The 14,415-nt window shown below is 41.9% G+C and overlaps 1 protein-coding gene across 8 annotated transcripts in view; it reads left to right on the top strand.

Moving 5' to 3' along the window:
- The window catches only part of PHLPP2 (PH domain and leucine rich repeat protein phosphatase 2), a 48,572-nt gene that overhangs the window by 9,609 nt on the left and 24,548 nt on the right, over positions 1 to 14,415 (top strand). For 7 of the 8 annotated variants that reach the window (XR_008749860.1, XR_008749859.1, XM_055819168.1 and 4 more), the window contains 8 exons: positions 19 to 152; positions 4,527 to 4,717; positions 5,153 to 5,278; positions 6,483 to 6,637; positions 10,611 to 10,757; positions 12,698 to 12,928; positions 13,612 to 13,814; positions 14,311 to 14,371. Coding sequence is in view for 6 of the 8 variants with exons in the window: in XM_055819168.1 (XP_055675143.1) it covers positions 19 to 152; positions 4,527 to 4,717; positions 5,153 to 5,278; positions 6,483 to 6,637; positions 10,611 to 10,757; positions 12,698 to 12,928; positions 13,612 to 13,814; positions 14,311 to 14,371 (1,248 nt within the window). In the remaining 2 variants the exon portion in view is untranslated. Of the gene's footprint in view, positions 1 to 18; positions 153 to 4,526; positions 4,718 to 5,152; positions 5,279 to 6,482; positions 6,638 to 10,610; positions 10,758 to 12,697; positions 12,929 to 13,611; positions 13,815 to 14,310; positions 14,372 to 14,415 lie in introns of those variants that run through there. The other variant, XM_027783844.2, reaches the window with a different exon arrangement.

The raw sequence follows: 14,415 nt of genomic DNA, 5'->3' as shown, positions 1-14,415 counted from the left end.
TCTTGTCTGTTTTGACAGGAGGCTGGAGCCCACAGAAAAACCCCTTCAGATTGTATATGACTACTTGGCTGGGTTGGGTTTTGATGATCCTGTCAGAATGCAGGAAGAGGCAGCAAACTCTGATCTCAGCTGTATGATTCGCTTTTACAGTGGTAAGGAATCCTGTGTGTGCACACTTGTCACTGTTCCTGTAGCTTTAACTATGAGGTATAACTCAGCTGAAGCCCAGGTCGTTGACCTGTTTGGTTTCTAGATGGTGGCTACATCAAACACTCTAAGTACCAGTAAGCATTTCCTAAAAAAAACGCGTGTTTTCAAGATTGATAGAAAAAACCCATGATTCTGTAGTTCTTTTGATGACAGGGTGTCTATGGCTTGAGAAAAGACAGCTCCACAGGGAGACACAAGATTGCTCTGTTTTTAGTTTCCATTGTTACAACAAATGCCTTAGAGCTCCTAATAAGATCAGAAACATATTGCAGTTCAGTCTAGATAAGCCTAAAGACTGTATTTCCAAAAGGTATGTGGATATGGGCAAGGAAGGTCCTGGTCAAATACCTTCACAGCCTGTAAATACAGAGTGAAAGTGCCAGCTGGTAAATAACAATGTAGGTCGCCATTAGAAACCCACTGTGTTTCATTGCAGAAGTGAGACTTCTGAGTGGCCTATTGAATCAGTTTGGGCAGGATACCATGTGCATAAGGAGCAACAGAACGATAGTCGTAAGCCCATTGACCTATGACGCTAGCAGTCAGAAAAGGAATTCACTGAAGTGAAGAGGAAATATGAAAGAAGTAAAGGAAAGGAAAGCTGGTAATGAAATTATTTCATTACTTAGAAATACTTCACCTACGTATTTATTGCATTTCAGGGAAAAAAGGGTCAGAGTGCTTTTAATGGAAAACTGTTCGTGTATGGTGGAGCTGGGTAGCCCGACTAAGCTGCTAGCCATTGTTTATTTATTCAGTGTCAAAACCGGGAATCATAAGAAAACAGCTTCTCTACCCCTTTACCTGAGACAAACCCCTTCTGTCTGGGAGCTGCGTGCAGAACAGGAAAAACAGTGTAATGGAGATGGAAAGAAGGATGACATGCGTACAGTCTGGATTTACAGGGCAAGGAGCAGGGATTCGGAAGTTACTTCATCTGCAAGGAGGAGAGGTGTCAAGCGTAAGGCTGTAGACGACTTTTAAGGAAAAAATTAGCAATTCAGTTTGGGTATGTCGGGCAGGAACTGGTGAAGATTTAAGAATGGTGACTCAACTTCGTGGAAGCAAGCAGGTAGAAAATGGAACTAAGTAGTTTCAGTCAGCATGGGAGAGTAATCCTGCTTAGAAAGAGGCTGTGAAGGAAGAAATATAAGGATTGAAGAGAGTTCAGGAGACCTTTTTTAAGGAAGTAAAAGTAAATGTGGTTATTAAAGGTAGGGGAAGAATTAGCGGGAATGCTATGGAGGATTATGTGATAATTTTGCAAAGCCTGTAGCTAAGAACGTAAGGGATGAAGTAATGCATTTTAGCCAGAGAAACATTACTTGGAATCCTAGAGTCACAGAATGGTTTGGGCTGGAAGGGACCTCTAGCCCCAACCCCCTGCCAGGCGCAGGGACACCTGCCATGGCCCAGGCTGCCCCCAGCCCCGTCCAGCCTGGCCTGGGACACCGCCAGGGATGGGGCACCCACAGCTGCTCCGGGCAGCCTGGGCCAGCGCCTCGCCGCCCTCATCATAAACCACTTCTTACTTAGGTCCAATCTAAACCTACCCTCTTTCAGTTTAAAACCGTTGCCCCTTGTCCTGTCACTACAGACCTTGGTAAAAAGTCTCTCCGTGCCTTTCTTATAAGTCCCCTTTATATATTGAAAGGCTGCAAGAAGGTCTTCCCAGAACCTTCTTCTTCTCCAGGCTGAACAACCCCAACTCTCTCAGCCTTTCTTCATAGGAGAGGTGTTCCAGCCACCTGACCGTTTCTGTGGGCCCCTTCTGGACCTGCTGGAGTGCTGAGAGCAACCTTCATATTTATTTCACTCCTTGGGGATGTCTCTTGGATTTCTCTGCTCTCTTCCCACATTTCTGTCTGCCTTTCCCATGTGATACATTGGGTTTGTTTCTTTCCCTGGTGCATGGTGAGTGCTTACGCCCAGTTGGGTCGATGGGACTGCAAGCAGATTAATAGAAATCTCACGTTAAACAGTGGTGAGAGGGAAGCATGCTTCCTGAAGTCTGGCTGTTAAGATACTCGTAGGAGCCCAAGAGTTTTAGGCGTGTTAGATTGGTTGGGAGAATGGGGCGAGGGCTTCCTTTCAATGGAAGTCACTTGGAGAATGGAGGCCAGTGACCCAGGCTGGCTGGGGCAAGCTCAGAGACCAAAGGTTAGAGCAGGGGTCCTCAAACTATGGCCCAGGGGCTGAATATGGCCCCCCAGGGTCCTCAATCCGGCCCCCGGTATTTACAGAACCCCCCCGCCCCACCCCCACCCCTCGCCGGGGGTTGGGGAGGGAAACCAAGCAGCTGCAGATGACTGCCTGCCACTTCATCCGTGTGCCAGCCCCCTGGTTAAAAAGTTTGAGGACCCCTGGGTTAGATGAACAGTTTGATGGCCCTGGAGAGCTGCATCTGTTTGATCTGTTGTTGAAGCATGTAAAGACTCTATGTCAGGTGTGACAGATGTGAATTGTAGAGGTTGCACGCTTTCTCTGTGGGGAATTGGCTTGATTCCATGTATTGCTGTCGCTGGAATTGTGTAACTCATGCTGTTAGAGGTGCTAGCTCTGTCTGTTGATGACCTGCACCCTTGTTCTCCATGGGAAAGCCTGTGCTCGCTAATTGGAGCATGGAGTTGAGCATCATCGCAGTGACATTCAAGGCCAAGCTCAGGAGCTGCAAAGACTGACAGGAACTTGCCTGTCCCTAGAGGTTAAGAACATTCTTACACACAGCTTGAGGAGTTGTGAAATACCTGGGATTCCAAGTAGAAGTCCTTGGATGTTGCCCCTGGGTGTTTACTTAGCACTAGGACATAGGTGTTACGGATCTTTCAGAGCAGATGGGGGAACTGGAGGATTGGTGTAGCTTCATAGTAGTATCTGGTGCTTGGAACAGTGCTGCTGTGGCAGTCAGCAGGATGCCACTTCTGGTCGCATAATACTGTTTTCTTGCAAATCTGTGGCTGGTCTTTCAGCTTGGTGAAATCCAGGCAGTTTTTTCTGTGGATGATGAGAATTTCTCATCATTAAAGGACATCTTACACCAAAATTCATGTCTCTGAAACAAAGCTGCTGTTGTAAAATAAACAGCTAAATATAATCAGCTAAATTCAGCATGGTATGGACATAAAGACAATGCTTTAAATTTGGCATGCTGAAGAGCCTGCTTTCTAGCTGAGAAAGAGTATAACGACTTTAGTTGGTGGTTAACTTTTTGCTCCTAATAAAAGTTTGGAGTATGATTTGTGTCTGGAAGCGAGGCATGCATAAACAATAGTGAGACTATTTTTCCAGCGAATCTAGAGTTTTTATCATTGTCTGCCATATATGTTGGCTAGTCAATTTCTGACTTCTGGGTGGAGAATATAAATACCTGCAGGTTCATGCTGCTTGGGGATATCAGGACACTTGTAGGACAGTTCAAGACAGAAGCAAGATGTCAGTAGCAACTTCAAAAAAGACTGACTCTTTTCTAAGTAAAACAAAGGACCTGTTGCCAGGATTTGTCTTAGGGATTATTTAGGATAAAATTAAATACAAATTTAATGTGAGGAGATCCTTAACACTTGAAACTCATAGATCCATCAGTTCAGGCTTATTCCTGTTCTTTAAATTCAGTGACTATTTTGAAAATTTTCCTAGCAGGTAAGATAGTATGAACAGTGGACAGAATCTTGAAAAGCATCTGGGAGATCTGTCATTATCTTGAAAACAAAAGGTAATAAATGGGGCAGGGAGTTAGGCTGACCTAAAATTAACTGTATGTGGATTAGAAGGCTGACTAGAATTCTGTTTGGCTAGCTAGAGTCCTAGCTAGCAGTGCACACAGCACCAGCTGTAACAGTCAGTGCTGGAGTCCTTTCACTTGAATAGTCTTCGGGGAAGTAAGTTTCTTCTGTAGCTAATTTTCCAGGCCTTACTTTAAAGACTGGTAGAAGCCACTTATTTGATGGTTTCTGTGACTTTAGCTGACTCCACAAGAGTTTGAAATTGCTTTTCTGTTGCATCTGAATGAAAGATGTTTGGCAAGTGTGTAAGTTTGCTGAGGTCTACAATTACCTGTAGATTAGAAACCTACTACCTGGCAACTGGTAGAATGTTGTACTGGAAGGCGCACAGTGGTTGCTTATCGCCATCACTGCACTGACTGAGGAAGTTGCTTGTCCTTTGCATGAGGGTTTTTTTGAAGGGCACCTTGTCTTGTCTGTGCTTGTTCTTTACAATAAATAACTTTGCATATTATGTCTGTGTTGCTAGTTGTACTGACAGCTGAGAATGAGGAAGAAAGGGAAAGTGAATTCTAATGTCCCCTTTTTCTTCAGAAAAGCCATGTCAAGTGGAACAGCTAGATCGCATCCTGCTCTCTGGAGTCTACAACGTACGGAAAGGAAAGACCCAGTTGCACAAGTGGGCAGAGCGTTTGGTAATTCTCTGTGGTACGTGCCTCATTGTGTCCTCTGTGAAAGATAGCCACACAGGGAAGATGCACATCTTGCCTCTCGTTGGAGGGAAGGTAAGACATTTTTTGGTTAGCTTTCTGTGACTGAGAAGGGAAGAAAGGATCATGACGATGGGTATTATCCACAAGAGGTTAATGTAGTGTTTTGTAACAGATTACTGCCTTAACATGTGCAGAGAGTTGTACGACCCCTTTCTACTTGCTTTGCTTTGGTAGTAGTCTTAAAGCTAATGACATGAAGAGTTCTGCCTCCACCTTGGTAGCCAATGTTGAGAATGGACGTTCCAGAAATTATTGCTTCTTGGATCTACTTCAGCAGAAAGATGTTAAGAAGGATTTACTTTGTGTTTCTCTTCAATTACATTTTGCTGAAAACACAGTTGTAAAGTTATGTTACCAGTAGTTGGTAATACCTCACCCTAGACTTCAGATCCATTATAATTGCTGGAGTTTAGGCAGGCTGTTTTGTTTTCAATTCTCCCTTTGCAGGTGGAAGAGATGAAACGTCGGCAGTACACACTTGCTTTCACATCTGCTGGTGCACAAGCTCAAACATACCACGTTTCCTTTGAAACACTGGCTGAGTGCCAGCGGTGGCACCGACAGGCATCCACGGTAAGGCTCTGGAGACTGCAGTGGTTTGGGTGGTGGGGATATGGGTTTAAGAATGGTCTTCAAATGTAGGCTTGGTATGCAGGCAGAGATGCTAGGTATGCAGGTAGGATGCTGGATGGATGGACCCAAGAGACTTTCCAACTTGCTTAATTTCTTACATGCTCAGGACTACAGAGTTTTTCTTTTAGCCTTCTCTTCTGTCTCTGCCTGGGCAACAATGTTGAGTAGTAGTTCTGCATTTTTTTTCACCCCTGCTGCACCTACTGAGATAGCTAATCATAGATCACTAGAGCAAACCACAGGGACTAGCTGACTTTACAGTCATGGAAAGGTATAAATTGCACCTGTTGCCATACTTAAATCTGCCTGGACTGCCACAGAGCTACCCTGATAGGTTTGAGTTAACATGGAGATCACAGGTCAGCAAGACAGGTGTAGTTTGTTCAGAGCTGCATCCTTATTGTGCATTAAAGTACAATTGGATGGCAATAGCTTAATGCTAAGCCATGCTTTGACCATATATATATATATATATATATAAAAAATATTATGAAATAGGAAATGAGTTCAGCATAAAGCAGGTCATGAAATCTGGAATGAAGCGTGAGAGACATTGAAACAAAGCATACTTAATGAAAGGAGATCTGATATTTGCAGAGACTTTATGAAATGTTGCAAAACCGTAATTTGTGAAACTTTTTCATCATAACAGGTCATGCTTCTAATATGCCCTGAACAAACTAACAAAAGAAAGCTGGAAGAAGTAGCTAGGTGAAGCAGAGGTCCTGTAAACCTTTAAGGACTGAACTGGAAAGTAAACTGCTTCCTGTTGCTGCTTGCATCTCTGGAAGGCACTCGAGATTATGCTTCCTCAGCAGTTTCCTCAGCCAAAAATATGGTTTCCTCCATTAGGCTGGCACTCTTATGTCTAGCTTTTAGGCAGCACCCATTACACATACAGAGCAAGGCTTACTGTGTGTTCATACCCAGATATGCATCCTTCTCAGGGGGCTTGCAGAAACAATAGTAGCAAATGATGTGAACTCATACCCCATAGACTCAGTTTCCTGCATGGGCTCTCCCTGATGGGTGCAGGGAGGTTTTTTCATGTTCTTGCACATTGGTTACTATTTGCATTCTTTGGCCTTCCAGTAGACTTCCAGAGAAAAATTGTTGCACAGCTGCAGCTTTTCCTCCTTTTCAGGTTGTGTCTATGCGACTTAGCATGGTTGATCTGTCATGCTACAGCCTTGAGGAACTACCCGAGCACCTATTCTACAGTCAAGACATCATCTACCTCAACCTACGACACAATTTTATGAGATCAAGTGGAGCAGGGAGTCTTGACTCTCTTTGCAGGTCCACAAAGAATTATTTTTCTTTGACATTTGTATTTCTTGACATGTGCATCCAGGGATGAAGAGGAGGGGGAGTCTATTGCTGGTTCTCGTGGGGGTGGTAAAAAGACTGATCTTCAGGAATCTCTAACGAATGAGGGGGCTAGGAAGCAGAACTGAACAGCACAGGCAGGCATAAGCCTCCAGCAATTTACAGTATTCATGAACTCCCTTCCATGGATTCTTTGTGCTAAGTTTGATCTGAGATGAGCCTTGTGGAGCAATATGCCATTTGTATGGACAAGATGCAATAGTAATATAAGGCTGCTTGCTAAAAACATTTTGGGTATAAAATAAAAGGTGAGGGAAAACATAATGCTGCTATTGTGGGTAAGCACTGCAGGTCTGAAAAAGCCCGTTTTCTGAAGTTCTCGACGTGCATTTGGAATTGGCAGAGGGCCTGTGAGACTCCAGCTTTGCTTTTGAAACTTGTAGCAATCTGCTTTTAAAAGAGTAGCAGTTGTGTCATGGTATGGAAGCATGATGTAGTCACTTTATGTAAGTGAAGGGGTCTTACAAAAATATTTTAAAGTTAATTCTTGAAAAAAAAAATCTAGAGGAAGATTAGTCTGTTGATACCTACGCTAGCCATACTAAAAAGATTTCAAGGAGTTGCTCTATTAATTTCAAAAGCAGTTAGGAAGCCTGTAGCAATATTTTCAAATGGCTTTGTGGTGGTAACACACTTTTCTTAAGGCATAATGCATTTAGAGAAATTGCAAAACTGCAGGGTTTTTGTTTTGTTTTGGGTTTTTTTTGTTGTGTTTTTGTTTTCTTTATTTCTAGGGGCCTGTTACCAGGTTATTTTTCTTCCTACAGGTAATGAGATACCCAGATATCCATGAGGGTACACACAGGGGGAAAAAATTGCACATCTGTGAGAATTCTTTGCATTTTGTTGAGAGCCAGAGTCTAGTCTGGTCTTATTTTAATTCCAAAGTTATTTAAATGTTTTGTAACTACTGAATTGTAGTAGGTTCTATTACTGAAACAGCTGCTTACAGTAATTCAAGATTTTGCTTTCTACTACTTTCTTCAAATACATTGTGTGATGTTGAAAACCTTACCAGAACTTCGTTTTCTAAAATGCGGTATCCTTGGTTCACAGGATCAGCAAAGGGGCATGAAATTTCTTTTGACCTTGCATGTAGTCAACAAGAGATCTCACATGTCAGAAACTCAACTCTTTTCCTGGCAGTGACTATGTCTGATGAAGCTGAAATCCTCAAACAAACAAAAGCCATAAAAGAAGCCCTCACTTCACACAATCTTGAATAAACAGGTAGCATTAGGTAGCCCACGTAAGGCTGCTCATTGCCATTTGAAAAGATTTTATTTCGGAGGTTTTTAGGATGTTTATCAGGACAAAACCCCAAATAAAGAAACTTGCTCACTTGCAGTAGGTGTCATCAATGCCTAGAGACTCACAATTCCAAATAGCGGAATTTTTTGCAATGATCAGATCTCTTTCTCTGAGGAAGTCTTTCAAGCTCTAGGAGTCTAACTAGCTATAATTTGTAATAATGGAACAAAAATAATTAACTAAAAGGGAAATGTTAAACAAAGGAAATTAAATAACCCCACCTGTTCTGTTACATAAAAAATAATCTAGGACATGTAACTTACTGCCTTTCAAGTATCTCCCTTTTCTGGAAAACTTTATTAAGTCTAATCTTTTATAAGTGTGTGTGCACATGTGTGCATATGCATGTGTATACATATGCATGTCTATTATCACCATTATAGCTAGTTGGTACAGAGTTGTACTGGGATGCTTTGGTGGCAGAGCAGGACATTACATGAAACTGGGAATATTTCAGGCCAGCACCAGTTTGGGCTGCTGAACAGAGGTTGGACATCCCATTGAGGATTTGTTGCGATGTTTCCATACCTCTTTGCTGTAATCTCAATATATGCTGTAAAAGCATAGACCAAAACTTGAGGAGCCATAACAATTTCAGAATCCTTGTTCCATATAATATATGGTTCATGGGTACAACTTGAGAGTTGGGTTTGCATTCCATTCCCACATCCCTACTGTTCAAGAATGTTGGGGCAAAGGAGAAGGGACAGAAGGAGAACTCAAAAGACTTTTGAGTATTGTCCTCCCTATTGAATGACTGTCTGCTCGAGGAGTCTCAGACAAGCTGTGTCATGTATCAGTTTCTCTCGAGCTTTTGGAAAATGTAATGCCCCTTTTGTGTTTGCTTTGATATTGTTGCAGAGGGGTGAATTCTAAAAATTGGTTATGCTGTCACATTTAATGTCATGCCTCTCAGGGCAGCTTCTCACCACACTCTGCTAATAAGAGAAAAAGAGCTGCTTGGTGTTAAGGACAGGTGCCATAGAAAAATCCAGAGTGCCAAAGAAAAGTTGCAGAACTCCAGAGAAAGCAGTTTCATTAAAGCGTTTTCTGACTCCAAAACCTGAGAACTGTGATCTGCCCTAAATCTCTTAAAGTTGAACCAGTTAATGAGAGAGTTCAAATATGTAGGTTTACCCTCTTGTTTCCTACTTTTCCATCATTGTTGTGAAGTTCTGTGTACAAGTTTGTGATTTTCGTATCATTGTGAGATCTTTGCATCATACAATATGTTCCCTTTAGGAAAGCTATTACCAGTATATTTCTCGTTAACTTCCAGTTGCATTGCAAAAGAGTCTGTGGCTGCAGGAAACATTACATGCCTATGCCCTTTTTTATATGGCAGGGTGCTTCCTCAAAGCAAACCACCCATGTCCAAGTATTAAATATGCTCCTTCTTTTAGAAAAAACAACACCCCCTTCCCCACGATTATAAAGCAAAATGGAGAAATATAAGTTCCTACACAGATCATTCCAAGTATTCTGAATCTGAAAAAGGAGTCACTATAAAGAACAAAATCCAAAACCTTTCAGTCTTACAGTTCAGGACATCTCAAGCTAGAAGTAATATTCTCCCTCGAGCTAATTAACCTTGGATTTGTTATCTATATTAAAACATTTGCTTCAAAGTAAGAGCTACTTACCATGGCCTAGTAAAAAGTATGGTGGGTGGAGCAGATAAATGAACTGTATGTTTCCAAGAAGTACTTCTCTGGTACCTTACATTAGGTTTGCAGTTGTGTCATAAATTGTGTATATTAGTTTCCCCACTGTATTAATGGTTCCGGTTTGGGATGAGAAGGTTATTACTTGGGGAGAAATACTTTTGTTTCCTGTAGAAAGAGGAACTCTTTGAGAAGAACCTTTTGCATATGACCTCAGCCCATGATTGATTTCTTTATCTATTTGCACCTAGCACAGTGGTAAAAGGAGCTGGAATAGGCAACCACCTCTTAGGCACGTGGGACTGCAGTGACTGTGAGGGCTGCATCAGTGCTTGCTTGGCACTACCTGTGTGGTACAGTCTGCCAAGCAAGCAGCACTTCACACATGGAAAAAGCCCATGGTCTTGGGCTTCCCAGGGTGAAGGCAGCGCTTTCCTGGTTTTCCTTTTTACAGCTGTGCTAGGCCTTCTGTTGTGCCTAGCTGGAAAAGGGTATTCCCCCTTCTGTTTTATTCTCAGAATAGTCCAAGTTAATGTTTTCAGCTCGTGTTTTCCCAAGCTGCATAATTGCAGACTGTTACTCTACGTAATTCTTTGAAGGTAAATTTTTTAATGGAGTATTTTTGGTCTCCTTAATCTTAGAAAAGGTCAGTAGGAGGAAGCCTGTCAGGGTAAAAGGTTGTTGCCAGTCTTTGCAGTAAAACCATGGTATTTTGATCACTTTCAGCATTACCACTGAGATACAAAATATCAGTGACTTAAAAGAAAATTGTTCAGAAGCTCCCATAATGAGTTAGCTGACTGTATCGCCAGTGTACGAAGACTTCAAAACTCTTTATAACTGGTTTTGTATGCTTTTTGCTTTGAGACCATGGAGGCCTGTGAATTAACTAGTATTCTTACCAATAGGTTTTCTCAGTTGAAGAGCCTGAACCTGTCTCATAATAGACTTGGAGAGTTTCCTGTATCACTGTGTGAGATCTCTACTCTGACAGAGCTTAATATTTCCTGTAACGGACTTCGTTACTTGCCGAGCCAGATTGGCAAACTGTTGAAGTAAGTATATTCTTTTTATCTGTGGTCATAAACATCCTTGGTGCTTTGCTTGAGCTCAGCTGTCGTGGAGGTACTGTTAATGAAAGTATGGGTGCTGGGGCAGCCTGGTCTGTCCATGGACACTGAATGATGTATTTGACCCCAGCAGAAGGTTGAGAACCAAGATGTCCAATAAGATTTGGTTTTCCTTGAAAATTAAGATACTACAGTGTGTTTATATAGTTGCCGTTTTAAGTCACTGGTATATAGCAAGTTATGGTTCATCATTTTTTACTTCCTGCCTATTCTGCTAGCTATGTAAAAATAAATTAGTGTAAATCAGTTTTCTAATAGAGGAGATTAGTGGATTTTGTCATTTTGGAGTGGCCTAGGAATACACTTAACAGCCAGTTATGATACCTTGAGTCATAGGCGCTGCCTTGAATCACAGGCGCCACCTTGCTGAGCTAGAGTAAACGTGAAGACTTCCAAGCACATGAATATACTCTAACTTAAAGTTTAGTAAACTTAAGCTTTTTATGTTCTCTGCGGGGGGGTGTGTTTTGGGGGCTTTGGTTTTTGGCATTTTTTTGTTTTGTTTTTACTTTGGGATGACTTGTTTGATTTCTTGCAGGTTTATGTCCATTGTTATGTAAAAGTGAAGGCATCTTGTTCTCTTTGCATCTGCTGCCATCTTGCATTCACTTACCTGCTTTCTTGTTGTTTCCTTCCTGTGTTCTCATCTTTTTTTTTTTTTTTTTTCCCCTTTTAAACTACTATTTTGGTGATGTCTTACTGGTTAAACATAAATATTGTTATGTTTACATAAAAACAGTTAAGAGTTTCTATCTAAAGCTCACACTGTCAGGGGCATTTCCTGAAACTGCAGACTAGTACAGCAAAACATCTGTGGAGATCAGTTCGGCGTTGTAGAACTAGGGAAAAATATCCATGCCTCTCAAATTCAGAGGCCTAGTGTGTGAACCTTATTTGTACAAGCAGAGCATGCTGTTTATATTGCTGCAGTATTCATAAATGTCTTACACAAAAGGGTTTGCACAGTTCTTAACTGTATGCAAGTTTAAAGTATAAGGGTGCCTTACAGGACTGCAGACGGTCTCAGGTGCAATTCCTTTATCACTACTATTAAAACATGACAGCTGCTGATCTAGAGAAGGTGAGGAAATGTGATGCAGACGAAGCAATCTGAAGGCAATTGTATTGTTTCTCAGATAAGTTAATGCACATTTTTCTGCAGCTGCAGAGGTGTGTGACTTTCTGAATTTCTGTTTATTATTTGTATTTAATATTTTCCATACAGATGCAGTTTCTATAAAACTTCGAATTTATTGTGTAAAACTTTTCTCTGGCAACATCTCACAGAGGTCTAGTGATTTTTGTCAGCACTAGTATGTTTTGATAGCTTTCTACAGAATTTGCTTGCTTTTTGTGTTAAAAAGAGGATTTTAGTGTGGAAATGCTTGGGCAATCCCCTCTGAAAATTTTGGCTTGAAGTGTTTGCTGGAGTAAAAACCTTCTCCATTTTCCCCAGTAGCTACCCAGAGTGCATAAAAGGTTAAGCTTAAGTAAATCTAATTGCAAGACTATTACTGCATTCCTTTAGATAAACATTGATACTGAGCTATTGGTTCATTGTGGCCTGTTTTTCCTCCAGCTTATTTTAAAAAAGGAGTGTCTGCAGCTCCATTTGATGTAACAAATAAATTAGAAGAGAATGTAGGAAGGAGATAACAAGAAAGAAGGCAAGGGAATGCAAGATGGCAGCAGATGCAAAGAGAACATATTCTGATGTGTATGAGAATAAAATTAGCTCGTAGGTACCTTTAAGAAATAGCCACACTGAGACCAGCTAGCTATACGAGGAAATTAACTGAAAATGCTAAATGTGATGTTCACTACTCTTTGCTGAATTCTTTTCTTTCACTTTTTCACTGCTGCAGTCTCCAGACCTTCTGGCTCGATGGGAATTTCCTCACATCCTTACCAGAAGAACTGGGAGGTCTGCAACAGCTCAGCTGCCTTGGCCTTTCCTTCAATAACTTCTGTGAACTGCCAGCAATTTGTGAGAAACTCATCATCTTAGACAAACTAGCCCTGGCAGGGAACTTGCTAGAGACGCTGGACCTTGCAGTGCTGAACCGTATGAGTCACATCAAAAGTGTGGACCTGAGGTAAGGGGGGAAGCTTGCCTATGCACATAAACCAGATTGCTACTTCCCGCTTACAGCAGAGGAGCTGTGTAACTTCTAGTACATTTTGCAATAAAATAGTGTAATTTTTTCCTCTTGCTGATTCTTTAGGTTTTAGGGAGTTCTGTTTCTGAGTGTTTGCAGAATTCACTTAGAGAAGCAAGAGTAGCCGAGCAATGCCTGAAGTCACTGAATGTGGCTCACTCTCTAGTTTTCCTCTTTTGATACGCTGTTACCATGAGCTTCCATAGCTCTGATTTCTCCCTTTTTTGCCCCACCCTAGAGATGTGATCCTGATTCTCCAGGTTGCCAACTGCAGAGCTCTCAGAAAGGGAGAAAGGACTTTTTGTCTGTGACAAGGCAGACTAGTATTGAGTCTCTGCATTAGCTTCCTGTGTCAGTGCAAAGTAGCTGTCCCTTGGCTCAGCTTCTCATTTCTAGTCTGGTCTTTAGAATCTCTTAAATATTGGGAAATGAGTAAAATGGTTTCACATAGCAGTCTTTGTATTCGCTGCCTGAAATCCACCATGGCTTCTCACATTTCACTGTTCTCACCTTTGGTGTTAGCCTTCACCAGAACTCTTCCTTTCCTTTCTTCTCTTACTGATGTCCAGTGTTCAGTGTCTGATTTTCTGACTTTCTAACTCTTATCTCTGAGTGTTTAGGTTGAACAACCTGAAAAGAGCAGTAGCTGACACACTGAAGGGGAACAAATCTGTGACTTATATGGATTTACGAGACAATCAGATGACAGATCTGGATCTGAGCTCCTTGTGCAGCCTGGAGCAGCTGCACTGCGAGCGGAATAAGCTGAAAGAGTTGACGCTGAGTGGCTTCTCCCTTCGGGCCCTCTATGCCAACAGCAACTGTACGTCTCTGCCTTCTTCAGCCACCTTTTTCCTTCAAGCCCTGGGAAGAAAGGGAAACAGCCCTTTGCCCTCTCCTGTGCAAAAAAAGTATATGCTGCTGTTACAGTAGTGAGGCCGTACGCGATGGGTCTTTTGGAGGTCAGCTCCTAGGGATCACATATGTGCACAGGCTGTGTAACAGGGTGAGGTTGTGGTATTGAGTTACTGTTCAAGGAATTCAGCTTCCAGTGAGATCTGTCTGGAAATCCACAAATAAAAGCACAATTCTCCTTTGTTCTGGTGCCCTACATGGCAGATGGAGAAATGGGATAGTGAGAAGCTGTAATGCCACATGGCAGATGTATGAAGTGTGAACTCTGTCTTGGGAAGGATGAGTAGAGACCTTGAGTATCCATAAAGTAAGGCTGTGAGTCTCACTTGTTAACAAGTCTGCTTCTCTGTGCTGTTTTCCCTCTGCAGCTCTGCAAATCATAATTATTTGCTTTACTTCATCAGGTCTGACAGCTGTCAATATTTATCCGGTTCCTGGTCAACTGACATGTCTGGAACTCTCTCAGTAAGTGACGATACACCACAGAATATAAAGCAAGTATCTGGACA

The sequence above is a fragment of the Falco peregrinus genome, chromosome 14, assembly GCF_023634155.1.
Source record: "Falco peregrinus isolate bFalPer1 chromosome 14, bFalPer1.pri, whole genome shotgun sequence".
NCBI classification, from domain to species: Eukaryota; Metazoa; Chordata; class Aves; order Falconiformes; family Falconidae; genus Falco; species Falco peregrinus.
The sequence above is the reverse complement of the archived record's forward strand: the minus strand, read 5'-3'. Positions and strand labels throughout refer to the sequence as shown.